Source organism: Muntiacus reevesi, chromosome 9 (assembly GCF_963930625.1).
Source record: "Muntiacus reevesi chromosome 9, mMunRee1.1, whole genome shotgun sequence".
NCBI classification, from domain to species: Eukaryota; Metazoa; Chordata; class Mammalia; order Artiodactyla; family Cervidae; genus Muntiacus; species Muntiacus reevesi.
Genome location: NC_089257.1, coordinates 17,043,047 through 17,068,425, shown reverse-complemented (window position 1 = coordinate 17,068,425; position 25,379 = coordinate 17,043,047). Strand labels below are relative to the sequence as shown.

At 49.8% G+C, this 25,379-nt stretch overlaps 1 protein-coding gene across 1 annotated transcript in view; it reads right to left on the bottom strand.

Moving 5' to 3' along the window:
* Window positions 1-5,890: 5,890 nt before the first annotated feature.
* SYT13 (synaptotagmin 13) overlaps window positions 5,891-25,379 on the bottom strand; it is a 38,646-nt gene continuing 19,157 nt past the window's right edge. The window contains exons 2-6 of the mRNA XM_065945618.1: window positions 17,101-17,326; window positions 14,259-14,393; window positions 12,497-12,798; window positions 8,054-8,183; window positions 5,891-6,195 (exon numbers count right to left, since the gene is read on the bottom strand). Coding sequence (XP_065801690.1) covers window positions 5,891-6,195; window positions 8,054-8,183; window positions 12,497-12,798; window positions 14,259-14,393; window positions 17,101-17,326 — 1,098 coding nt within the window. The remainder of the gene's footprint in view (window positions 6,196-8,053; window positions 8,184-12,496; window positions 12,799-14,258; window positions 14,394-17,100; window positions 17,327-25,379) is intronic.

Here is a 25,379-nt window from a genome sequence, read left to right as displayed (position 1 = left end):
TCCACAGCCACATCCTATGGCTCTACCCTTGCCAGGCATCCGCCCAGGCTTGGAGAGGGAACAGTTGCTAGGGTTCTGAGCTCTTGAAATGGTGTTGCTTCCAAGTGACTCTAAAAAATAGAAACCCTTGGGTGGGAAAATCACCACCGGCTCCATTAGCAATTAAGCAAATGAGAAGAGTATGACTCAGAGCCTCAGGTAACATCACATTCTGACTGGAAGAGCAAAGGGCTGTCAGGAAACCTGGCCCAGGGCAGGGAAGACAGGTACCCGTTCATGTGGGCTTAGTTCATTTTACACATGAGATTGGAGGCCAAGGATACACATGAGAAGTCTTAATTATCAAATCACAAAACATTAAATCTTGAAGAGTTATCATTTTGTCCAAATTTATTTTATAGATGCAGGCATGAGCCCAGAGGCAAGTGACTTATCCAGAGCCATGAAGGCCGTACTGACAGAGACCAGCTGGGTTGCCCAGTTCTTAAATGCAGTGCTCTAAACTTTAGTTATTCCATAGGCTGGAGCAGAGTTTTTTGTTTAAGGTGGTTCAGTGGAAAGCCCAGTATAAAATCATTCGTAAACTCTTCTTGCCCCTTCCATTTTTGTTTTTGGTATATCCAGATTCTCAAATCTTAGTTTTGGGCTTCAGAGACCATTTGGGTTCAATCCCTGGGTTGGGAAGATTCCCTGGAGAAAGAAATGGCAACCCACTCCAGTATTCTCGCCTGGAAAATTCCATGGACAGAGGAGCCTGGGGGGCTACAATCCATGGGGTTGCAAAGAGTCACACAGGACTGAGCGACTGAGCACATCAGGGACCATATTCACAGTTACCTGTGAAACACAGTCTACACAATATCTGGCTGCATGGGATGAGAGCCACTTTTCCTATTTTAACATGGAAATAAAAATCCTGGCTGTCATTAAAATACAACAAATATATATAATATAAAATAAGGAATTACATGTACAGACTTGGGAAGTGAAGCCTTTCTTTATGGCTCATTTATCCTTTTTAAGAGGGCTTCCCAGGAGGCGCTAGTGGTAAAGAATATGCCTGCCAATGCCGGAGATGCAAGAGACATGGATTCGATCCCTGGGCCAGGAAGATCCCCTGGAGTAGAAAATGGCAACCTGTTTCAGTACTCTTGCCTGGAAAATTCCATGGTCGGAGGAGCCTGGCAGACTCCAGTCTATGGGGCCACAGAGAGTCGGACACGACCGAGTGATTAAGCAGCGGCATCCTTTTTCAGAGCCTTTGGTTTTAATTCCACATAACCTGCCTGATTTCCTACTGACCTGAAAATTCAGGCCCTCCCCCTGGCTTAAGGCCTGAGCCTGTTCCTCCGGGAGGCAGGGCCGCAGCGGCCACGAGGAGGCCCTGAGATGACAGGACTCTGTAAGGCCCCTTGTCCCTGCTCGCCTCCCGGAGCACAGGTGAGCACTCAGCCACTGCCCTGACTCTTCAGTGACGGGGGTATTTCTTTGGGGCATGTTAGAGACACAGTTTCCATCTTTCCTTCTCAAGAATAAAGTTCAAGCCCCAAGAGGCCTTGCCTGAGAACGTTCACAGCAGCAGTTCCTCCAACATAAAAAAAGAGAGAGAAATATCTAAACATACGTCAGTAGGGGAATGGGATTGTGGCATATCCATGCAATGGAAAATAACACAGCAGCAAAAAATAAAGGAACTAGAGCTACATAAATCTGCATGGATAAAACTCAAAATTTTAATGTGGAGCAAAAATAATGTGATACAATATAAAATTAAAAACACAAAATACTCTATGAGGTTTACACATACATGTAGTAAAAACAGAAAGAAAGGTTTGGGGTGAGAAACCCCAAGTTCAGGATGGTGGTGTCCTGAGTGAGATGCTAAGGGGATTTCAACTGTATTTGTCAAGTTTTATAAAACTTGGCAGGAGTTCACGTGTGTTTATCAGATTATTTTTCTGCGTTGCCTATGTCTAAAGTTTTTTTTTTGTTTGTTTTTTATGCTTAATCTTTTAAAAAAATATTTGCTCACTTATGGCTGCACTGGGTCCTCACTGCTATGCACAGGCTTTCTCTAGTTGCGTGGATTCTCACCGCTCTGCAGGGGCTTCTCACTGTGCTGACTTCTCTTGTTGTGGAGCACGGGTTCTAGGTGTGAGGGCTTCAGTAGTTGTGGTGTGTGGGGTCATTAGGAAGTAGATTCATAACCACTGGACTACCAGGGAAATCCATGTCCAAAGTATTAAGAAACAGGAACTTAAACACACACACATACACACACACACACAGCAGCTGACCCTGTTAGAAGTTATTTATTTACCACTGCAAAGTTTTTGCTCCAAAGTATGACACCAGACATATGAGTACAATATCCCATGCGTCTTTTTGTGCTTCGGTTCATGACTGCAAAATAGACACAGCATTGACAACAGGAAACACAGGCAGCAAAAACAAATCACAAGGACTAGGTCTTTTTTTCTGAAGGTCCTCACCTCCGTTTGGTGTAGGCTGCAGTCTCCGGCTGCCCAGGACTCCTTTATATCCCAAAGGAGCTGCCCCGAAGGACTGCTCTCCCACCTAACTCTCCCTACACAGCATCGACTGGGGAAGATTCATCACTCGATCTACACCAAGAGTCATATCTCAGATTGAAATGTGCAGACGTGTGCAAGGTCTTGATCAATAGGCACTCAACAAACATATTCGGACTTGATGTAAGAAGTGAGTCGCAAGATGAACGAGATTAGACTCCCAGTTTTCCATCCCCATCGCCGTATCTGTGACAAAGCCAGGTCACCTCGTGGGCAACAGCCCAATTGGAGATGGTTTCTCCCTTTATTTTCACCTCTGCTTCATGCACTTAGAAAACGCTCCCTAGCAAAGGACCAAGCGTTTCTTTTAAAGAAAAGATCGGATGTATTCGCACAGACCCAATTACTCTAATCTGGTAGTCAATTGCAAAAGTATCTGGTACAAGGTAAGTGGATGCAAAGATTACTGAAGTTTTTTCATCTGCCAGTCTGATATCCCTGGGTAATTTAAAATTCACTGAGATGGTGTTTTGGTGGGAAACACAGCTTTTATGTTCTCATCGATATATCCTCATCCTTATAGCTCACTGTGTTAATTATTTACATGAAGTAAAAGTAAAGGGAAAATCACTCAGCCGTGTCTGACTCTTTGCAGCCCCATGGACTGCAGCCCACCAGGTTCCACTGTCCATGGGATTCTCCAGTCAAGAATACTGGAGTGGATTGCCATTCCCTTCTCCAGGGGATCTTCCTGACCCAGGGATTGAACCTGGTCTCCGTCACTGCAGGCAAATTCTTTACCATCTGAGCCACCAGGGAAGCCCAATTATTTACAGAGTGAGCTATAAGTTGTCATTAGGTGAATGGTAATACTCAACATTATGAATTTCTAGGCCAGCTGCTGAGGTTTCTGATGAACTTACCATTAAGAACTCAACTAGGACTCTGATTTGCATTCAAGTTAGATAAAAATGTATATTCTTCTTCCTACTCCTCTACCCATCCTTCATTCACTAATTCATTCAACACATTTTTATTAAGGGTCGATGAGTCAACTCTATTCTAGGTACTTGAAATACACCAGTGCACACAACAGGCAAAATCACCTGCAAAATCTGTCTCATTTCTGTTCAGTGAGATGAAGGCTGACACCTAAGATGTCAAGCAGAGACATTTGACTCCTTTTAAGGACACATTTTTCGTTTGGATTTTGGAAAATGAAACCTTTGACGCCAAAGAAATGAATGCCTCATGATAGATGGCTGTGGGTGGAGCTGATATTCTGGCATCAGGGGCCCCGAGAGCTCACTGCAAACATCCTTTGGTGTGACTGTATGGCAGGTGCATGGACTTAGAAGGAAGTGGAACCCACCTTTCCTGATTTTAAGTCTAGGATCCAGACTCTTCTGGATTAGAGAAGCAGTTGTCACCAAGAACTGAGCACTGGTCAGCTTGTGCAGGGGAAACTTTGCTGTTTCGGCATGCCAACCAAAAAAGGGAGACCAGGGTGGTGAGAGGGCTCTCAAAGACGTGCTGTGGGAAGTCAGTGACACATGCCTTGCCTAAAAAAACTTGGCAGGAGGTGGCCAGACTTAATGGGAGAAATGTCCAATTATGTGAAAGATCTTCTCATTTATGAGGGATGAGATATTGTTTCTGTTTTTTCGGGAGGTTGGCAGAAGTTATCTCTAAATGCTTTCCTACTGCTGCCCAGAAAGGAAAAATGATGACAAAAGATGACACGTCTCTGCTCAAATTCTCAGGCAGAGACCAAGAATGACTTGACTTGTTACAGGACTGAAGGAGAGGAATTCTTTTCTAGATCAGGGACCCAGGGTGACCTCTAAAGGCCCAGAGTTTAGCTGTCAGTATTAAAAAGTCCAGAGGCGGAGTCCGTGGTTCTCGAAATGTCTGGCACTTGCCGGGGATGGTCAGCTGCCAACATGAAGCTTAAAAATGATCTGCTGGTGGCCTCGGAGTTTGTTACTAGCGAGAGGTGCCTGTGGCATGGGAGCACAATTCCATCTATTGCATCATTCACAGAGACCAAGCTGCCACATCATTAGGCTGCTTTTACGGATGGTCAGCAACAGAACCCAGAAATACTGGTACCCAGGCAAATATTACATCCACTTGAGCAAGGCTCGTAATATTATAATTAATGATGTGGACAGCTATTTGGAATAATCAGGTAGCGATGTGAAACCTAGCTGTTGATTATTTACTAATTAAAGTGATAGATCCTAAACACAGCGACAGAGGCACACTTGAAAAGATATCATAGCCGCCTCCCCCTCCACAGACCCGGACTAAATTAATGTGTGCCCCAGATGGAATTCATCCTCACGTGGCTGGTAGGCTGAGAAGGAAGGAGTCCGACTCAGAGGGTCACTTTGGTGACGCTGGTGGACATGACAACTAATGCCCAATAACTAATGGGGGAATCCCACCTACTCCTGGTCAGGGAAGGGCTCCCCAAGTATAATATACACTGATTTTGAGATGAAACAATACAGTTATTCAATAGAAAGCACAAAATTCAGTCCAAGAGCAGGATCCCAAAAAGCACAAACGAGAACATTAAGAATTCAAATGACTAAAATTAAAAACAGAGGCTTCTAAATTTCACACCATGGTTGAAATGTCCCACAATGGCACTGTCTGCCCCAGGGAGTTGGGGGCCCGACGAGGACTGTGGAACTGAGTTGGGGATTTTGTGAAAGGGATTTCTCCAAGTGCAGTGCTCCAGCCTCTTCATCCAAACCACTGTGTGCTTGTTAAAAATGCAAGCTGCTGGGGTCCAGCCAGGATGATGGATTTGGAATGTCTAAAGCAGGGTTCGGGAATCTGCTGGTGATTCTTCACACACTGTTTGGGAACTGCTGGGTTAGTGTCTTGGGTCAATAGAACGATTTCATGCTGGCTGAGTTTCCATCCCGCCCTGATCATCTCTAATTCTTTTGAGATGATCCAGGATACAGCATTTCCGTCATCCTTTTTTGACAAACTTATTTTTAAAAAGCCACATTCTTTGCATCCGTGATTTCCCCAATTCAGCTTTCTCTGCATCTGGCCTGGCACCCACTGCAAAACCTGCACACAGAGTGTGTTTGAGAAGAGCCTCTTTCAATAACACAGATCAGCAAAGCATGTTCCTTCTGACCCACATGTCCTCTCTCCAACCTTGCTCGTTCTTAAGAAACAGGAGTGTGATGGGAGAGGAAGAGGGTCCTGGTCTCTGCACACACGTCTGTCTTCTGGTGTCAGAATGCGGATGGGGCACAAGAGGAGGGGGCAGAGGGCAGTGGGGTGGGGGGAGGGAGACTGTGCCCCCAGAGGGCAGCGGCTCGGGTGGCTGCCTAGAGGTGCAGCTGATGCCACATGGCGATCTGCCGGCGCGGGTTCTTCAGCATCTCCTCCCAGTGGCTGCGCTCGGAGCCGGAGGCGTGCAGGCCCAGGCTGCAGTGGCCGAGCACACAGCTCTGCCCCTCGGCGCCCAGGCCCAGCACGTCCAGCTCCACGCTGGAGGCCCGCAGCAGGTCATCCGGCAGCTCGAACATGATCATCTCGTTCCACACGGGGTTGATCTTGTGCTTGGCTCGTTTTGTCTGCTTCTTCTTCAGCTTCCGAGCCTGGTGCTTTAAGGTCACCTTGACAGAGACATCTGGGGAGGGATGGGGGACAGAGACAGAGGAAGGGACCCAGAGTGAGCTTCTAGGGTCTGGGGCGGGGGGAGCTGGGGTGATGCTGCCTCTTGGGGATGGAGAGACAGGGTCTCTGGCTCTAGATCCTCACTGAGGCTTCTGCTCCACCATCCCTTCCCCCACCTCATGGCCATGTATTTATTCAACAGTAATTCAATGCCCACCTTATGGCAGGTGTCAGTCTGAACATGGGGATAAGCAAAAGCTCCTGCCTGGAGTATGGAAAACAGATCAGAGCACAGTACATGGGTCACATGGCCCATGACAGGGTCACACTGAAGCACCGCTAGCAAACCTTTCTCAAGAGCCCCTCTGGATGCCTTCATGTCCCATATCAAACCAGGCCCAGCATGAGGTTCAGATGTCCTGCAGCTTGATTTTAAACTCAGACCAGGAACACTATGCCATCCCTATGTCTTCATCCCCTCAAGTTCTCCATCTAAGCATTTTTGTCTCTTCCTAAGATAGCAGGTCTCCTGCTGGTTGACTGAGTTTTTCTCTTCTGTTCTTTTGCAAGTTTTACTGGAGGATCCCACCCCACATGGAGGGTGAGGGCAGCCTGCCTTGACCCCAGTAGAGCTGCCTGGCTCCCAAACCCCGACCCTGGAAATCAGGCAGCAGGTTACTAGACAAGCTTTCACATAGCATCTGGAGGCTCTGGACTGGGATTGTGTCTTCATCAGTCAAGGTTTCCAAAGCTAATGTGAGAATAATTGTTACTCTGTATTTATTGCTATAATTATCACCCCCAGGTGGTTAGTTTGTTATTTCGACAGAGATATTTGAGAGATAAAGTGTTGAGCTGTAATTGTCCTGACAGGAACTATAAAAATTAAAAAAAAAAAAAAAAGCAGGAGGCAAAGAATTGTCTAGAGGGGATGAGGCAAAGAATTGCCCAGAGGGCATGAGGCAAAGGCATTGAGTTCTGACCTCTGGCTCAAGGATCTGTCAGCCAGACCAACTCGGGTGATTTTTCATTCGTCAAAAATCTCTTGCCCAAAGGCCCTGACTGCAGAGGCAGCTCTTTACTTGCTTCCTGCTATAAATATTGATGTATTTATATCCTGCTCTGAGCACTTGGCTCCCGGTCCAGGTGTCTCACAGCTGACCAGTGCTGGTTTCTTTCCTGCTCTGACCAGAGAGGCTGTTTGGTCCTTCAGCCTTGGGGTCTGTGCTGGGGTATCCCAAGGGAATAGCCAAGGCTTCCAGGGCATTGAGGAGATGTTTATTTGGGTATATGGGGCAGAGACGCCTCCTCTGCCTGAGCGCCCACACGCCTTCTGCTGTCACCCACACCCAGCTAGTGTGGGGATGGCAGGTCGACAAAGGCTGGGAAGAGAGAGGAGTCTAGGGTGGGTGTGGGGAGCAGAGTGGTGGCTAGCTAAGACTGGAGAAGGGAAAACCCACCACCTGCCCAGAAGACGCATCCAGCCAGGTCTGGGTGACAAAGGTGGGGCCAAGCTTCCCCTATAGCCCAGATTCTCCACTCCCTGGTTACAGTCTGATCCTAGGCTTCCTGTGATCCAGGGATCAAGCTGTTCTCATGATGGATCTGCAAGGTGGGAGCCCTAGGAAGTTGACACCTGGGCGCTAATGGGTAGGACTGGCCCGAGAGTTAATGGACATGACTTTAGGGAAGTGAGTGTGTCCTTCAGAACTGGTTTGTGAGCTTGGGGTGGAGGACACAGCTCAGGTTGACTCTACAAATGTACTCACGTTCCAGGTCCCTGCTCACCCGTCCCCACTGCCTCCCAGGTGCCACCTCTGTCTGTGCACATACCTAGAGGGGCCCTGCCTCCCCTCTCACACCCCACTCACCTTTCCCCAGGAGCTCCTTGGACTGGTTAGAGTGGAGGTTCTTGGCCTTAATCAGCACGACTAGGAGGCGGTTGGCAGCCGGGAGGTAGCTGATGGAGAGCAGGACCTCTCCCGTCCCCGCAGATGGCTCCTGAAACAGAAGAAGGGATGCAGGAGGGGAGCCTCATTTAGGGATGCCCTCTGGCCCCGTCACTATTGCTGAGGCTGGGGTCGCCCTGGAGCTGTATCCAGGAGGCATCCTAGAAATCGCTTACCCATCAGGGCTGCTTTCTCCAGGCCTGCAGAAGGGAGGAGGGCACAGAGGGATCCTATGCCAGCCTGTGTTTCAATATGAGTTTGTTTCATTCGCCACAAACGTGATTTTCCAAACAGCTCATATTCAAACCCAACATACCAAACAGATCAAAGAGATGCCATTCAGGATGCAGCCGGGACAGAGGGCCAGGACTTCCTCTCACTTTATCACCTGTGCCCCCCTCAGGCATCTTTGCACAGAACCCGTGGGTTCTAGTTTGAAAATCACTGCATTGACTGATCAGGTTCCTGGAGCAGCGGGATGTTGCAAGGCATTACTCTGCTTGGAAAAAGAATCCCTTCCAGCCCCTGCAGGGCTGAGATAGTTGATAATGTGATGCACTAATGCTGAGCAGGGCTTGGCTTGGCCTACAGAATGACCAGCCATGTCAACAAAGGCCAGGCATACGATGGGAGCTAACGCACCAAAGACACTTACAGGAAGTGCGTTTTGCTGATGCCTTCAAGAAGCATCCAGCATGTCTATCCCCCCGTCTGCGGCTTTACAGAGCCTCTCCGTTGAGATTCCTGCAAGAGTTTGTTTGGAATTTCAACAAATCCAATGAGGGACAAAGATGAGCGAGAGTCCCCACAGGAGGCAGGTCACAGTCTACGGGTAGAGAGAAGTGTATGGACTCTAGAATCTGACCATCTGGGTCTCAGTTCCGATCTCACCATTTACTAGCCACATGATCTTGGGCAAGTTATTTCACTTTCCCAAACCTTCATTTCCTCATCTGTAAGATGGGAACCATAATATCTCCACCCAATAGGGTGGTAAACATTAAATGAGGAATTATTTAATGGCTTAAAACCACGCCTGGTGCACACGACAGCATCTTTACACTTGGTTTGATGATTATCATTAGTTATCAAGAAAGGATAATCACTACTTCTTGAGAATATTAATTGGGAACATTGTTTCTGGGTGAAGGGGAGACAGGGTTTGGGGAGTAAAGCTGGATGGAGGAGCTGGCCAGCCCTCTGATTGGGTCACACCTTTCATTCAGGAAACATGTCTTCAATACAACTGCAACAATTCAACTAGCCCTAAGTGGCTAGTCGTGTGATGGAATGTTTCCGGGAGTTGCCAGGAACTTTGGTGATGGCATTAAGCGTAGCAGGTAACACAACACACTCTGTGCTAGGAGCAGTTATAATATCTATCCACTGAGGCTGTCATCCTCACAAAGCTATTCCCAGCACCCGGTACACAGCTGACATGTAATACATATTGTGAGAAGGAAGGGTGAGACATCCTGCTTAATCTTGACGACAAGGGTAAGAGGGATACTGACCTGGCTCCCGTTTTAAGCCTGAGTCCCTGATGCTCAGAGAGTGAACTTCACTGCCTGAGCTCATGTAACCAGTGTGTGTGTGTGTGTGTGTGTGTGTGTGTGTGTGTGGACATGTTTTAGTCACTCAGTCGTGTCTGACTCTTTGGGACCCCATGGACTGTGGCCCACCAGCCTCTTCTATCCTTGGAATTCTCCAGGCAAGAGTACTGGAGTGGGTAGCCATGGCCTTCTCCAGGGGATCTTCCCGACCCACAGAGTGAACCCACATCTCCTGCACTGCAGGCAGATTCTTAATGGTCTAAGCCACCAGGAAGCCCCATGTAGGCTGTTCAGTAGTGAAACTGAGCCTCGAATGGGGGTCTGGTCTAAAAGCAAAGCCCAAGTCCTCCAGCATCCTCGACGGACAGACCTGTCCTTTCACGGTGAAGGAAATGAGCTCAGACACCTGTCCAGGCGCCCAGCGGGGTGTTGGCTGAGCCGGGACGGGCACAAGTCTTCTGCTTCAGCGGCACTTCTTGCAGGTCCACCCACAGGTGTTGGCCTGAGGTTTGGCCACATGGTGCCCAAGTGAGAGGAACCTGGACCTGGCAGCCCGTGAAGGGCTCCTCGGCTCTGTGAAGAGTGCCCAAAGCCCCAGACCAGCCCAGCTGGCAACACCACAGCCATCCGCCCCTTGGCTCTCTTTCTTTGGCCATCCTCTCCCTGTCTTTTCCTGCTCCCCGTCTTTCTCTCGGGCTCTCAGGGAATCACTCCAGCTGTCCTTGGAGTGGGTCACTCTGTGGTCCCCGGGGATGCACATGCCATTTTTGGCTGACCATCTTCCGGTGAGAACTGGGGCATGGCCAGCACTTCCTTTAACCCATTCCGACCAGGAGAAGACAAACACATGGGCTACAGCAGCTGATGGCTCCACCCACTTTGTTCAAATCAGCCCGCGGGATCCGCTCTGGCGGGTCAGGCAGCGGGGCTCGCTAGCCCGGGCTTGGGGCTCTCCCTTACCACTTTCACCGAGAGCACCGCCTCTGACTTCTGACTCCACGCTGCCCTCTGACATTGTTCTTATCCGTGGCAAACAGGCCAGGGGTCCAAGTGGATGCGGGAGTGTCCTTGTGGGACAGTGACGGCTACGGCTACAATGAGCGCGATGATTAGGGTGAGTGAGTCACGAGGGCAGGACTGTGTCCTCATCTCTTGTGCCCTCGGCTTCGGGCACACTGCCTGGCACATGGTGGAAACCGGACAAGACCTTTGTGGAATGAATGAGTAAGTTTTCTTCTAGGGGAGAGGGTAGAAGCAGGTTAGGTGCCTGAGACTTCTACCTGTTGGACTGCCACCCTTTGTGGGCAGCGCCAAACACTCCAAAGGCCTGGAGGGGGAGCCCCTCCATCTCCCGAGGAAGCTGGATTACCAGCTGAATAAACCCACGTGTTGGGCGCCTCTCCCCAGGGGCCTCGGCTATAATTCCACACAAGTCCCAAATCGCACACTAGAAAGTGTGCTGGGGAACAGCCTGGTTCCAGCTGAGGGTGGCTGTCAATGTTTATCAATTTTCTGAGCCGGGGAAAGAGAGGAAAATGAGGCCAAGAAGAGATTGTAGTAGGTGGGGAGTGAAAGCGCACTCTCTCCTCCCGCGGTGTCCATCAGGAAAGGCGCCTGCTGACCACGGCTCCTGTACTACCGGGCACTTATGTCCCATGGCGGCGGCAGGACAACGCGGGCTTTACAAGCAGACTGACCTGGCCTCAAGGCCGAGCGTGCCAGGTCCCAGCTGGGCAACCCCACGCTGGTTACTGAGCTTCTCTAAGCCACACTTCTCTTGCCTATCAATACTCCTGTCATCAGTCCTGCTTTGTTCATTAGGGCCAGAATTCAGGTAAAGTTCTAAGCATAGCAACTGATAGATGGTAAGTGCTCAAAAATTACTACTTTTCTTCCCAATTTTATTACTCATGGCAGTCAGCAAACTTTTTCTATAAAGGGCCAGATAGTAACTATTTTAGGCTATGCAGGCTATGTAGCCTCCAGAGAAGGCACTGGCCAGCTGGTTGAGAGCCTGGCCATCCAGAAGGGTCCCTCTAGGCACCATCATGGCAGGCCCTTGGATGAGGGCCTAAATCACCACAGTCTGACCCTCCTTGACCCACTCGCTGCCCTGGCCTGTGGGGATTGGTGGTTGGCTCTCCAAGGAACCTCTCTGAGCAGCGCGACATCTCAGCAGACGCTTGTTTTCCACTCACGGCTTCGGCAGCTGGGGAGGGGTGGGGGGACCCAACCTGGGCCCCCAGCCGTGGTCACTCCTTCAAAGTCCAGCACAAACGCCACTGCACACCAGGCCTTCTAGGACTCTCTGTCCCAGAGCACTTCAGTTAGGCCCCTCTTGGGTGTCTTAAGTCAGATATCATCAGTATCACGCCACTGCCACCACCATCGTCATTTGCTCCGGTTTCTCCCTCTGGCTTGTACTCTCTGCGAGGTGAGGTGCCCCTCTCCCCTGCAGTGCCTGGCACGCTGTGGATGCAACAGGGAACATGAATGGTTCTAGATGGGGACAAACATCGTCAGCACCAGAGTCAGGGCGCTCACAGTGTGATGCTTTCCGTGATGGTGAGGCCAGGGGTAGGGGTGTCTGTGCCTGGCAAGCTAGAAGCAAGACTAGACCCCAGGAGTCCCCAAAGCCTGGGCTACCGGTCTCCTCTAACCAACCCCCTCCCACCCTATTCAAGACTCCACCTTACTTTTCCACCCCGCCTCCCTGCCCAGACTCCCATCCCCAGGCTGGGAAGGTCTCCAAGCTCGTTTCATGAGCACTGGCCCAGTCCTGCCCTGCCACCCCCGGGAGAGGCGACCTTACCTTCACTGAGGTCCTCAGCTCGCCCCACTGGGCGGCCCCCAGGGGCACGGACACCCCATCCAGGCCGAGGCGCAGCTCCCCGACCACACTGTGCCGGGAGAAGCGGTCGCAGGTCCTCAGGGTCAGCGTCAGGGTGGCTGCAGGGAGCTCCTCCTCCGCCAGGGGGAGCGCCAGGCCCTCCTCCCACGCGGTGCGCAGCTCGCGCTTCTTGAGGGCCGTCTGGGCCTCCACCGAGCCCATGCTGTTGGCCACGCTGGCCTGGATGTAGCAGTCACAGCCTCCATCGTGGTCGCTGGTCACAGCTGCAGCCAGGGAGAAACCGGCACAGACGCGAGGGCTCGTCAGCGACAAGGGGAGGCAAGAAGAATGGCCCTGCTGCGAGCTGCAGGAGCTGCGTTAGCGGCCATGACCCTGGGGGTCTCAAAGAGACCCCACCGGGGCTGGCTGACCACCCTGGCTTTGTGAGACCGCCTTTCGGGAAGCCTTTGGAAATAGGAGATCCTTCTCATTGTTCTGACACCTCCCCAAGGCACCAGGGCCCACAAACTGCTGATGATTTTCATTAGGGTTGCTGTGGATACCGTAATTCATTTGTTCTCCATTTTAAATATTTATCACATAACCACTTGTGATGTGAATCGCTGGGCCACAGCGTCATGAGTGTTGCTTTACGTTCTGAACCTCGGTGTTCTTAATGCTTTCCCACTGGACCTTTCCAGTTTGCACCTGGCTCCTCATTGACAATGTGCAAAGTGGTATCTCTTGTTACCCAGGAAGGAGAAGATAAAGAACGGAGGCCATGTGTCCTAAAAGAAAGAAACCTGAACTGAGAGCTTCAGGGGAACTGGCCTCATCCCGACTCTGGCACCAAATAGCCGGAGTGATCTTAGACAAGTCACTTGATGTTGCTAGACTTTAGTTTTCAAACCTGTAAAATGGGACTATTGTTAATACCAAATGTAAGAAAGTCTATGAAACACTAAAAAAAAAAAATAAATAAAAGAAAGCTAAAAGGATAAATATCCCTCAAAAAAGCAAAATTAAACACAAAACTCCAGCTTTTCCTTCCCAGCTTCTAGTTTCCAAGCAACACAGAGGAGCCCATTTTTAGCCCCATGTCCTTTGCAAAGTCTTAGCTTTGTTTGCCGATGGTAAAATGAATTATCAGGGTAGGGAGACCAGGCACAATCTGATCCCATAGGAAAGACTGCTTGGTTCTAGGACTACAGAAGCTTTGCTGACCGTTCAGAACACCCTCTGTGTCCAGCACAAAGCCCTGTTCAATGTTAAAAACATCTATAACAGAGATGATTACTATTCACCAAAACAAAAAAAATCCCATTGTTTTAACTGGGGACCTGGTAAGCCACATTTCCCAGTCTTCTTTACAGTCAGCGGTCCTGTGACTTAGTTTCAGCCAACGGGAAGTAAGCATGTGTAGGTCACAGTTTCTAAGGGACAGCTGTGCCCTCTCCCTATTCTCCCCATCTTTCCACCTGCTAGGCACAGGCCACAAGGAGGCCTCAGAGAGGAGGGGTCTGGTCCCTGAATCACTATTTGGAGGAAGGATGGCCGCCAAGCAGGAACCCCCAGTTTGGACTGGTATACGAGAGAGAGGCAAAACCCCTGTGTATCTGAGGATCATACGTCTCAGGGTCTTGTTTGTTGCAGAGTGCTCATCTAGCCCCCAGTGCTCCCCCCAGCCACAGATGCTCAGGCAGACAGAAACACAGAAGGCCGTGAAAGTCAGCTAAGATCATACCTTCCAGACGAGTCACAAATAGTTCAGCCTTCTGCCTGTCATAGTCCAGGCAGTAGTGAAGTTTGGGAGCCTGGTTCCAACTGGCGGCCTTCTCGGGGTTCCAGGTCTCCATTACACAGACATCCTCCACCACACCTGTCAAGAAGGTAAAGTCATTACTGCTACCCACACTGGGATCCTGTTTTCCAGCCCATGACTTTTCCATCTCTGCCAGCTAGGCCATGAACCCAAACCAAAAGCTTCCTATCTGGGTGCAAAAACATGGTGGCACCCCCTGTGGTCCTGGGCATCACCTTTCAAGAGACCATCACAGCCCAGTGGGCAAGACCTGGGTTCTGGGGTCAGCCCTGAGCTGCTACATAACAGTTATGTGACCCTGGACAAGTTACTTGGCTTCTTTGAACCTCAGTTTCCTCATCTTTAGAATGGGAGTGACAGCAGTTCCTTCTTCCTGGAAGTACTGTGAGCATTAAAAGAAATAAAGTGAGAAAAGCACTTAGCCCAGGGCCTGGCCCCTGGTGAGTTTTCAGCACGGGAAACTGTCACCTCATGTGTGGCTCTAGTCAGCCTGTGTCAGGCAAATCTTTCCCCAGCCGATCTCCAGCTCCAACTCTCTACAGAGTCTAATCCATGCTCCCCAGGAGTTCATGGCTGGAAATAAATGTCAAACAATGAGTCAAGGTTAGGGAGAGTAGAGTGGACTTTAGTGCATGTTCAGTGATTCCTTGCTAAATAAATGAATGACCTTATCTTTAATTCAGTTACTAAAACTATAGTTATCACTCACTCTTCCCCTCACTTGGACTGCAGCCAAACATCTGGAAGATTCTCATTAGTCAGGCATAATTCAAGTATAAAAGGATTCAGCAGCTGCAGCAGACTTCACTTGAAATAAATTGAAATTAATTTTTTTTTAATTTTCAGAATGAATTTAAAGGGTAGAAACACAGAGGAGTATTTAATTTCCAAAATGGTTCATTATCGGGTTCCTGCAAGTAGTGAAGAATCTCCTCCCTGGTGTGTCTAAGCAAGGAATAGATTGACCAGGATGTGAACAGCCAAGTGGAAAGCCAGACATACAAGCACTCAGGACCCAGGTGGCTTGGATAACTGCAGTGGGGTCAGTGCCAGATGGAGCTTGCCTGGCACCCTGAGCTGTCAGCTCTCAGACTGCCTCAGCCTTCAAAATCCAAACCAAACCAAGACCAAACCAAAGCCAGCACCTTGGGAAATGCGGGAGTGGATGCAACTTCAAGAATCAGGACCCTGAGCCCGACAAAGGGCCAGTGAAGGGATCTTTGCTTGTGGGAGCAGACTGAACTCGGCACATCATGGGGACATGATCCAGCGAATGCAGGGCATGATCCAGTGAACGCTGGACTGATCCAGCGTTCTCCTCCCTTGCACCCCCTCGCTTCTGGTCAGTACTTGCTGAGCCAACTGGCTCTTGCTAGATTGGAATCAGAATTGGAATTGAAATTCCACTGATTGGAATCAGTGGAGTCAGAACTTGGTTGTTGCCTTCTGCAGTGGAGAAAGGAATGAGGAACCTGAAAGGGAAGACAAACGTGCTCTGAATCCTTCGGTTTCAGACTCTGAAGAGCTCAGCTGCTGTCCTCGGTAGGCAGTGCCCACGCCTGGCTTCGTCCAGCTTTGAGAAATCTGCTTTGTGTGTGTTAGTCGCTCAGCACGTCCGACTCTTTGCGAGCCCATGGACTGCAGCCTGCCAGGTCCTCTGTCCGCGGGATTCTCCAGGCAGGAACCCTGGGGCTCCCAAGACAACGGAGCCGTCCTGTGAGTCTGATTCTGATAACCACTCCCAAGGGTCCTCCTGCAAATTGTTCCCCACCCACTTTGAGAGCTCAGCTTAGCTCTCAAGTCCTCAGTGGGTCTATTTTAATTTAAAATGTGGGCTGGCAAACCTGGAGGTTAAAAGCCAACCAGGATTCCTTCCTGCCTCAGGTTCTACCTGAATTTGTTCTTGAAGAAATGCCGGGGTAATCACTGTGGTCCTGGGCCGGGTTGGAGGAGGGGCCGGCTGTCCGCTGGCCGGCGCGTGGGTGCTGGCCCCTGACCAAGAGCTGCCTCGGCAGCCGGGTGGGTGTCAGAGCCCGTTATGCTGCTCTGTCCCCACCATCTCCCTCCCTAACCACACAGAACAAAACCCCAAACCACCTAACAATCCATTCTCCTGGCTCGATTGTTTTTTGTCTCCTTATAAAAGTCTGTGAGCTCTGCTCCTTTGGGTTAGGGACTGTCTCTGTTTCCATCTCTGCCCCCAGGGCCCAGCAAAGTGCCTTACATGAAAAGGTGTTCTATTCTTGATGTTGATGAGAAGGAGAAGAGAAATAATAATAATAACGATGCTTTGATTAGATCCTTGTGCCAGGCTCTGATCTAAACACTTCATATGCATTGTTATATTTACATTTTACAACAACCTTACTGGGCAGGTGATCGTGTCGTCTTATTTTATACCCAGGGAAACTGAGGCCCAGAAAGATGATCGATATGACCAGGGTCACACAATGCGTACATAAAGGGGAGAGAATGAAACCCATGACTCTGAATAAAGCCCATAGTTTAACCACAACTTTTTCTCCCCTCTCTATAGTTGTACACACAGCTTGGAAGGGACTCTCCATTTCCCAGTGGAAAGCTGGAGGCCTCGGGAAGACACAATGTGGGAACACGCGGGGAATAATGGAGTGCAATTCCAAAGCCTGGTGTCCACTGCTTGACCAATGCCGTGGACACGGGCTGGCCACGCCGACCAGCTAGAGATGCTTTCAAATCCTGCTGGGTATTGTCCACAGAAGGGTGAGGGGCAGGAGAGCCCTACCGTTCTGGGGAAGGACGAACAGCTCCTCCGTGACCTGCCTCTTGAGGCGGCTGTCACTCGGGGCCTGGGGGCTGGCCGGCGCAGCGGGCTCTGCTGTGGTCTTCAGTGTGTAGTCGGCATAGTTGATGACCTCCGGGGCCGTCACGGCTGGCCTGGGTCCATAGATGTCTGGGAACTTCAGGAGGGCTCGGGGCTGGACGGGCTCTGTGGACTTTTTGACGTTAAACTGCAAACACAAATCACTCTGATTAGTCCACAAGAGGTCCCCCTGCCTGTTTCTACCCACAGAAGGGAGAAGAGATGACCTGAGCTTTCAGGGGAGGCAGAGGAAGGAGTTCCTTTCTGCTCCAAGGAACATGACCTGGGTAGGCAAAATATCATCACCAAGTGCAGCAGAATCTCTACCATCATGAATCACGCTGGGGCCCGCCGAGATGTCAGCCCTGTCAATCCAGCCCCTGGGCATCCGTGGCCCGGGTGCCCCACTGCTGTGTCCACAGGCGTTCCCCAGGCCTGTCGTGGCTACCCTCCCCCCACCGCTCTCATCTGCACACCTGCCTTTGTTTTCTCTTTTCCTTGTCTTCCTCTCTTATTCCTTCTCCCCCTCCCCTTCAGAAATGAAATGAATGTGGTCCCACCACACTTAGAACCAAATCTAAATTCCCTGCCCCAGCCTGGCTGTGTTCACCTTTCTGACATCACCTCCAAACCCCTCTGTAACCACTGAGCAACCTGCTTGTCAAACAGGCTGAACTCTTCCTGGGTCTGGCTTCTGGCCCCCAACTCTTCCCCCCAAAACCACCCACCTCCACCTCCACAGGCTCTCAGTTAAGTCCCTCCTCCAAGTCCGTCCCTTCCTACCGCCTCATCCTGCACCTTGCTTTAGAGCGTGGCTTTCACCCTGCACTGTTTCGGTCCTTGCCTGGCCTGTTTCGTTCAGTCTCTCCCATTAGTGTACAGTCTCCATAAGCACAGGGATTATGTCTTGTCCTGCTCCTGCAGCGTCTGCTCACGGGGAGCACGCAATACATACCTGTGGCTAGGGCTCCCGTGTTCAGCTGTGTGACTTGTGCACTATGCAAAGATGCCCAGACAAGGACCAAAATGTGATTTGTGCTCCACTTGCCTGGCTATGTGCCCTGGGGTAGGGCTTAGTTCCACCTGGAGGAAAGGGCATCTTTCCTTTACCCACCTGCTTGTCAAAGCTCCCTCATATAGGAGTGGAATCTTCTACATTTGCCTCCACAGGGGACTGAGGTTTCTCTTATTTGACAAATTCAAAGTTATATAACATGCAGCAATACTGGGGACCTGCCCAGTCCCCAGGAAATAGGAAATGATAACCATATCTAGAGCTTGAAATGCTGGCACGCTGGGGGGGCTGCCCACAGAACAGCCCTCACACTGAGGTGGGTCCCAACCCTCAGCAGAACCCCCAAGCAGCTGCCTGCCCCCCAGGGTGTCCTCCTGCCCCTCCGCTCTCTGTGGCTGTTGGAAGTGCTGGCCAAGGGTCAAGGTGGCTCTGCCCAGGGGCAGGAGTGACTCGAGATTGGGAAGTCTGTGCAGTCCTGGAGGGACACGGAGGTTACACTGTTTCAAAGCTCATGTTTAGTGTTTGCCCTCTGTACATTTCATTACCCCAGGACAACTCCTGGACACTCTGACCTGGTTGAAAGCCTGTCCCCAGATATTCCTGGGGGAGACTGGAACTTGATGATGGGGGGCATTCCTAACCATCCACATTGATTGGCCAATGGACGCAGTCCAGGAGAAGGTGCTAAAGAGACAAGAGGCAACACCCACTTCCTGCAGATGCCTGAGGGCTGCTGTCCCCGCACTGCATTATACATCCATCAGAACTCCCTAAGGGGCTCAGAGGGGATAAAACTCCTCATCCTCCCTTGGGAACACTGCCCAATAGGCTGTAATACAGCCCAAACACATCTACCCTGATCTCTGCTAAGTGCATCTAACATGCATGAGCTGAAGAAGCACTTCCTGACTTCCATGGACCAAGGTTACCCAGGTCCAGATAGTGGGGGCAGTGACAGACTTGAACCTAGACCAACCTGGACCCAAAGCCCACTGCCTCAGTGGCTCCCAACCTTTTTTTCTGCCTTCAAGCCTTTACCAGGCAGCCATGAAATTAAAAGACACTTATGACCAACCTAGACAGCATATTAAAAAGCAGAGACATTGCTTTGCCAACAAAGGTCTGTCTAGTCAAGGCTATGGTTTTTCCAGTAGTCATGTATGGATGCGAGAGTTGGAATATAAAGAAAGCTGAGGGCCGAAGAATTGATGGTTTTGAACTGTGGTGTTGGAGAAGACTCTTGACAGTCCCTTGGACTGCAAGGAGATCCAACCAGTCAATCCTAAGGGAAATCAGTCCTGGCTGTTCATTGGAAGGTCTGATGTTGAAGCTGAAACTCCAATACTTTGGCCACCTGATGTGAAGAGTTGACTCATTTGGAAAGACCCTGATGCTGGGAAAGGCTGAAGGCAGGAGGAGAAAGGAACGATAGAAGATGAGATGGTGATCAAGAAAAGGGGACTGTGTCATCAAAGATGACAGAGGATGAGATGGCATCACCAACTCAATGGACATGAGTTTGGGTAAGCTCCGGGAGTTGGTGTTGGACAGGGAGGCCTGGCATGCTGCAGCTCATGGGGTCGCATAGAGTCGGACACGACTGAGCAACTGAACTGACTGACTGACCCACCCACCCATCAGAGACGGTTGTCATGATCACACATTTTGACGAATCACCCTGGGAGGAGTTGTATGCTTTGCAAAGTCAGGGTTGCACCTTCACCCCATTGAGAGTGCCACTGGGCATCCAGGGACCTGGCTTCTAGTGCTGAGCTAACTGAGTTGAGCAACTTTCAGCAGATCATTTCACCTCTCAGTTATCACTCAAGGAAGAGGTGATTTCAAGGCTTGTTTCACTCCTACATGCTGAGCAACAAAGAGGTGGGAGACACGGTTCTTTATTCGCAGATGAGTTGGGGAGACCATCAGAAGGACAGAGGCAGGCAGCAGACAGTCTGTGTAAGTAACAGATGGGGAGAGCAGGTGACACCTTCGGAGGGGCAAGCAGAGCCGTCCTGGGGGCCAGGGCGTGGGCTAGACCTGAAGGGAGAGGGTGTCTGGAAGGTGGAAGGAGGAGTGGGGAGGAAGGCCAGGCCCCGGGAGGAGACACGCAGAGCAATGACTGATGTCCCCACGTCTTTCTGTCCTCCACAAAGTCGTGCCCACCTCTCATATTGCATCCAAGTCTGAGTTACGCTAATTATTCTATTTCACAATAAGGAAAGGGAGGATGGAGGAAATTCAAGGTCATACAACTGAAGAGTGGTATGCTATCAAGCCTCCAGATATTTTCACTTCAAGTTTGCGTCATTTCCACTGCCTCACAGCTGCTTATCAAAAAAAAAAAAAAAAAAAAATCCCTGTTTGTGTTGGATGCTGGGTTCTCAGTGGCAACTGCAGCATCCCGGGGTTTGGGCTGCAGGACTGCCTCCTTGCAGCAGCCTCCCACAGCTGCCCACAGGGACTGGACCACATCCTCTTCTCAGAGTTGTCCTTTTCTGTCACTTGCTGGGGCCAGAACTGAGGCTATTGGGCTGGTCTAGGGAACACGTTCACATTTTATATTTTGTTTCACTTTAGTTCAATCATTTTAGAAAAGGGTTGTGTGCATGCAAGCCAAGTTGCTTTGGTCGAGTCTGACTCTTTGAGACCCTGTGGACTGTAGCCCGCCAGGCTCCTCTGTCCACCGGATTCTCCAGGCAAGAATACTGGAGTGGGTTGCCATGCCCCCCTCAGAAAAGGGTTATGTTGTTTAATTCCCAACTTGATCAAATCAGGCTGACTCTGCATTTTTAAGAGGGGAAATAATCACTGGGCTCAGTTCGGAGTGAGGTTCAGTCTGTCACTTCAAGTCCCTGCAGAGCCTGGGCTTGCATTCCTCCCTACTGAGTGGGTCTCACTTTATGTGGCCCCTGAGAACCTGAGGAGCCTGTATCTGGCTGGGCTTTTCTTGGGTGCCCATCAACATTGATCCCCTCTTTCTTCCCACTTCCCTCCAGATCACCAGGCTTTTTTGGGTCCCACCCCGGTTCCAGGGCAAGGGTGGGGAGGGGTCACTGTTTGCTCTGGTTCTGTTTGTTCTTGGCATTACCTTGGGGACTGTCCTGGGGAAACCACCCAGACGGAATGAAAGGATTTGCTTTCCACGGCAACAGGAGAGATGCTCTCCCCTGCTGGACAGGAAGCCAGTCTTAGGACAGAGCCGCCAAGGTGGACCGCAGGGTGGACAGACAGTAGGAAGCTGCATCTTTGACGACAGTGTCACTAAGCCACCAACTCAACCAAGTCTGGAAGCTGTCTTACCGCTGCACTTCCGGTTACATGAACAATATTGTTCTTTTGTTGAAGCCCCTTTGGATTGAGGTCTTTGTGAACTGTGGCCAAAAGCATCTTGAGCGGATGCCATGCATTTTTATTGAGGAACACAGGAGATCATGACCTTAATGTAGAGAAACTGCCTGAACTCAAACCTCTCCCCAAGCCCCTGTGCGTCCAGCCAAAGCATCCTCACTAACTGCTGCTTCTTGCCTAACATTGCTAAGATCCTACATAGCCATGGCTGCCTTTAGTGAAGAATGATTATTGCTCTTGACCTCACAGAGAGCAGAGCCTGCCAACCACTCCATGAGCCTCTCCAAGTGGTGAAAGCAACCGCTGATGACCTATCTCCTTCCCTTGTACAATCTTATTTGTTGCATTTCTAAACTCTGGTTCCACCGCATCTTTCAAATGCATCTGTTTCCACTTAAATAGCTTAAACATCAATGTCCAGGAAGCAGAAAAGAGGTTTGGGCGCTGAGGGAGGGAGCCTGGGAAAGGATTAGAGGTGGAGGGCAAGAATGTTTGGGATGAAGGAGGTGCTCTGGGGAGCAGACCCCAAAGAAGGACCTGAGCTCAAGCCTTACACTTCGGATACTGGCGGGGCAGTCTTTCAAAGTGAGGTTCTCTTTCTAAGCACCCCTTGATCCCAGAGAAGAGGGCTTGGAAATAGAGAGGCAGGGTGAATTAGAAAGGTTTCTAGTGGAGGCAGGCGTTCAACAACTAGGGAATGCCCCGCTGTGCTCGGCATTGCAGGTACAGAGATGGGAGAGACACCCCCATGGGAGCAGCAGCCCCTTGTGTTGTGTCTCCTTGGCTTCTCCCTCCTCACCTGTCTCTGGAGCTGTGGGCCACTTACTCCTCCCCAGGTGGCCAGAAATCTGCATAGTCACTGACCAGCTCCACGTGGGCATAGCCCCAAAGTGCCTCATGTCACATCCATGCCACACTTCTCTTGCCACCCACCTTGGGCTTCTCTGTGGCATCTGAGGTCTGAGACACCCAGGGATACAGTGGGTGCACCCACAGGCAACCCTGATGTGTCAAGGATTAAAGCTCCATGGAGAAACTCGACCACCGAGGGCTCCCGGCTTCCTCCTCGCTACACCTCCCAGCGGTGTCCAGCGGCCTTTCGGAAGGTGACACCTGGAGATCCGGTCGCCCTTGGGACTGGCTGGTGGCTGGCTTGGTAACACTCCCTATGTGTGCCCCTCCCCACCTCCCTCCTATATCCCTGGACGGCACTTGCTAATTAGCAGAGGCCTCCAGCAGGCTCAGCTTTCCCATCATCCAGGCTAAGACAGATGGCCTGGCGAGGAGGGGCAAACCTTCATTTAATGAACAAATATTTATTGATCCCCTGTGACAGGCCAGGTCCTCCGCTAAGTGGTAGGAACACAAAAGTGAACAAGACAGATGCTGTCCTCTCCTATGGGGCTTATGTTGAAAAAAAAATAAAAAGGAAATTAATTATGAAGTTAATGATCTGTAAACAAACATTTAACCTTACTAGAGATGTTAGGTGACCCCTTTCGTGACATGATTAATTTTGTTCACCTAAAGACTGTTTATTAATTCGGGTTTTCGCGCTGGGACATCCATCTTAACGCATCAGGAAGTTACCAGTGGGGGAAACAGACCCAGATGGAAATGGAGGCAGATGGCTTTGCCCTTTATATTTGAACTTTTAAAGAAGGAGACGGCAGAGAGGAGAGAGTTGAACATAGAGTATTCAGATGAGGCCAAGCATGGGCCACTGTGGCTGGGGTCTGCATCTCAGCACAGCAAGCCCCCCTCAGTGGGGAACGGGGTCAGAGGCCAGGGACCTGACAGTCTCTGTCATGCTGGGCTCTAATACTGATAGTGATGCATACTAACGTGTGTAAAAGGGTTTGGAATATAGCCTGGTCATCAGAGTTCATGCTCTAAAACAAGATGGTTGGGCTCCAGGCTCAGCCAGTTACTCACTGTGTGATCTTGGATCTGATGAATTAGCCTGTCTGTGCCTCTGGTTTCTTATCTGTAAAGTGAGGGTGTTAGCAGTAACATCTGTCTCCGAGGTTATATTGAGGAGTAGGAAAGACAGCCGGGTGTAGAGGTCTTAGCACATGAGCGGGCATGGCAAGCCCTTGGAAACTCTGGAGATGCTTATTTGACTCTGGCATCTCTGCAGCGTGGAGTCATGCCTTGGGACCAGTTCATCAACGTGTTTTTAACTCCATGTGTGATGAGATATGCGTGTGTTAGTTGCTCGGCTGTGTCCGACTCTTTGCAAGCCCATGGACTGTATGTAGCCCACCAGGCTCCTCTGTCCATGAAATTCTCCAGGCCAGGATACCAGAGTGGGTAGCTATTCCCTTTTCCAAGGATATTCCTGACCTAAGGATTGAACCCAGGTCTCTCGCATTGCAGGCAGACTCTTTACTGTCTGAGCCATCAAGGAAGCCCTTGTTATGAGACAAGCAGGTGTAAAAACAAAACAGGTCTCTCCCCCAGATGGCTTGAGAAGCTCTGGCCCCCATGAAGCTTCTCACACCAGGGCTGCTGGAGCAAGTGGGACAGCGGCTGCCAGGGACCCTCCCCTCCCAGGGTTCTCCCCTTTATTGGCTGAACCTCGTGAATTGCTTCTGATGAACAAAATCTGCAAACAGGATGGAATATCTCTTCTGAGACTAGGTTACAAAAAATCCGATTTTACTAGTTGTTCAGTTTTTTTAATTAAATTCAGTATAGTTGATTTATAAGACTGTGTTAGTTTCCTGTACTGTACAGTAGAAGCTTATTTTTTAAATTAATTAATTATAATTGGAGGATAATTGCTTTACAATGTCGTGACGGTTTTTGCCATACATCAACATGAATCAGGTATACATGTGTCCCCCCATCCTGAACTCCCTCCCACCTCCCTCCCCACCCCACCCCTCTGAGTTGTCCCAGAGAACTGGCTTTGGATGCCCTGCTTCATGCATCAGGCTTGCCCTGGTCATCTATTTTACATATGGTAATATGCATGTTTCGGTGCTGTTCTCTCAAATCATCCCACCCTCACCTTCTTCCAGAGTCGAAAAGTCTGTTCTTTACACCTGTGTCTCTTTCACTGCCCTGCATGTTTTATATACACTAGTTTGTACTTGCTAACCCCAAACTCTCAATTCATCCTTCCCCCAACCCCTTTCCCCTTTGATAACCATAAACTTGTTTTCTATGTCTGTGAGTCTGTTTCTGCTTTATAAAAATGTTCATTTCTATCATATTTTAGATTTTGCATATAAGTGATATCATATAGTATTTGTCTTTCTCTTTCTGACTTACTTCACTTAGTATGATCATCTCTAGGTCCATCCATCTTGCTGCAAATGGCATTATTTCATTCTTTTTATGGAGGAATAGTACCACATCCTCTTTATCCATCCGTCGCTGGACGTTTAGGTTGCTTCCATGTCTTGGCTATTATGAACACGACTAGTGGTTTCTTAAATTAAACACATATGTACCCTCTGACCCAACAGTTCCACTCCTAGATATTTTTCCAAGGAAGATAAAAATATTTGTTGACAAAAAGGCTTACACATGAATACTGACAGTAACTTGAATCATACTAGCTAAAACCAGAAATCAGGCAAGTGGCCATCAACAAGACAATGGGCAGGTGCCTTACGGCATGTTCTTACAATGGAATATTCCTCAAAAGTAAAGAAATGAATTGTCAGTACACTCAACAACAGGGAAAAATCACAAAAACATGATGAACAAAAGAAGTCATAATACATATTCATCTATACTACGTGATTTCGTTTGTAGCAACGGTTCGCAACTCAGGGAACATCTGCAACGTTTGGAGACATTTTTTGTTTGTCACAGTTGGGGG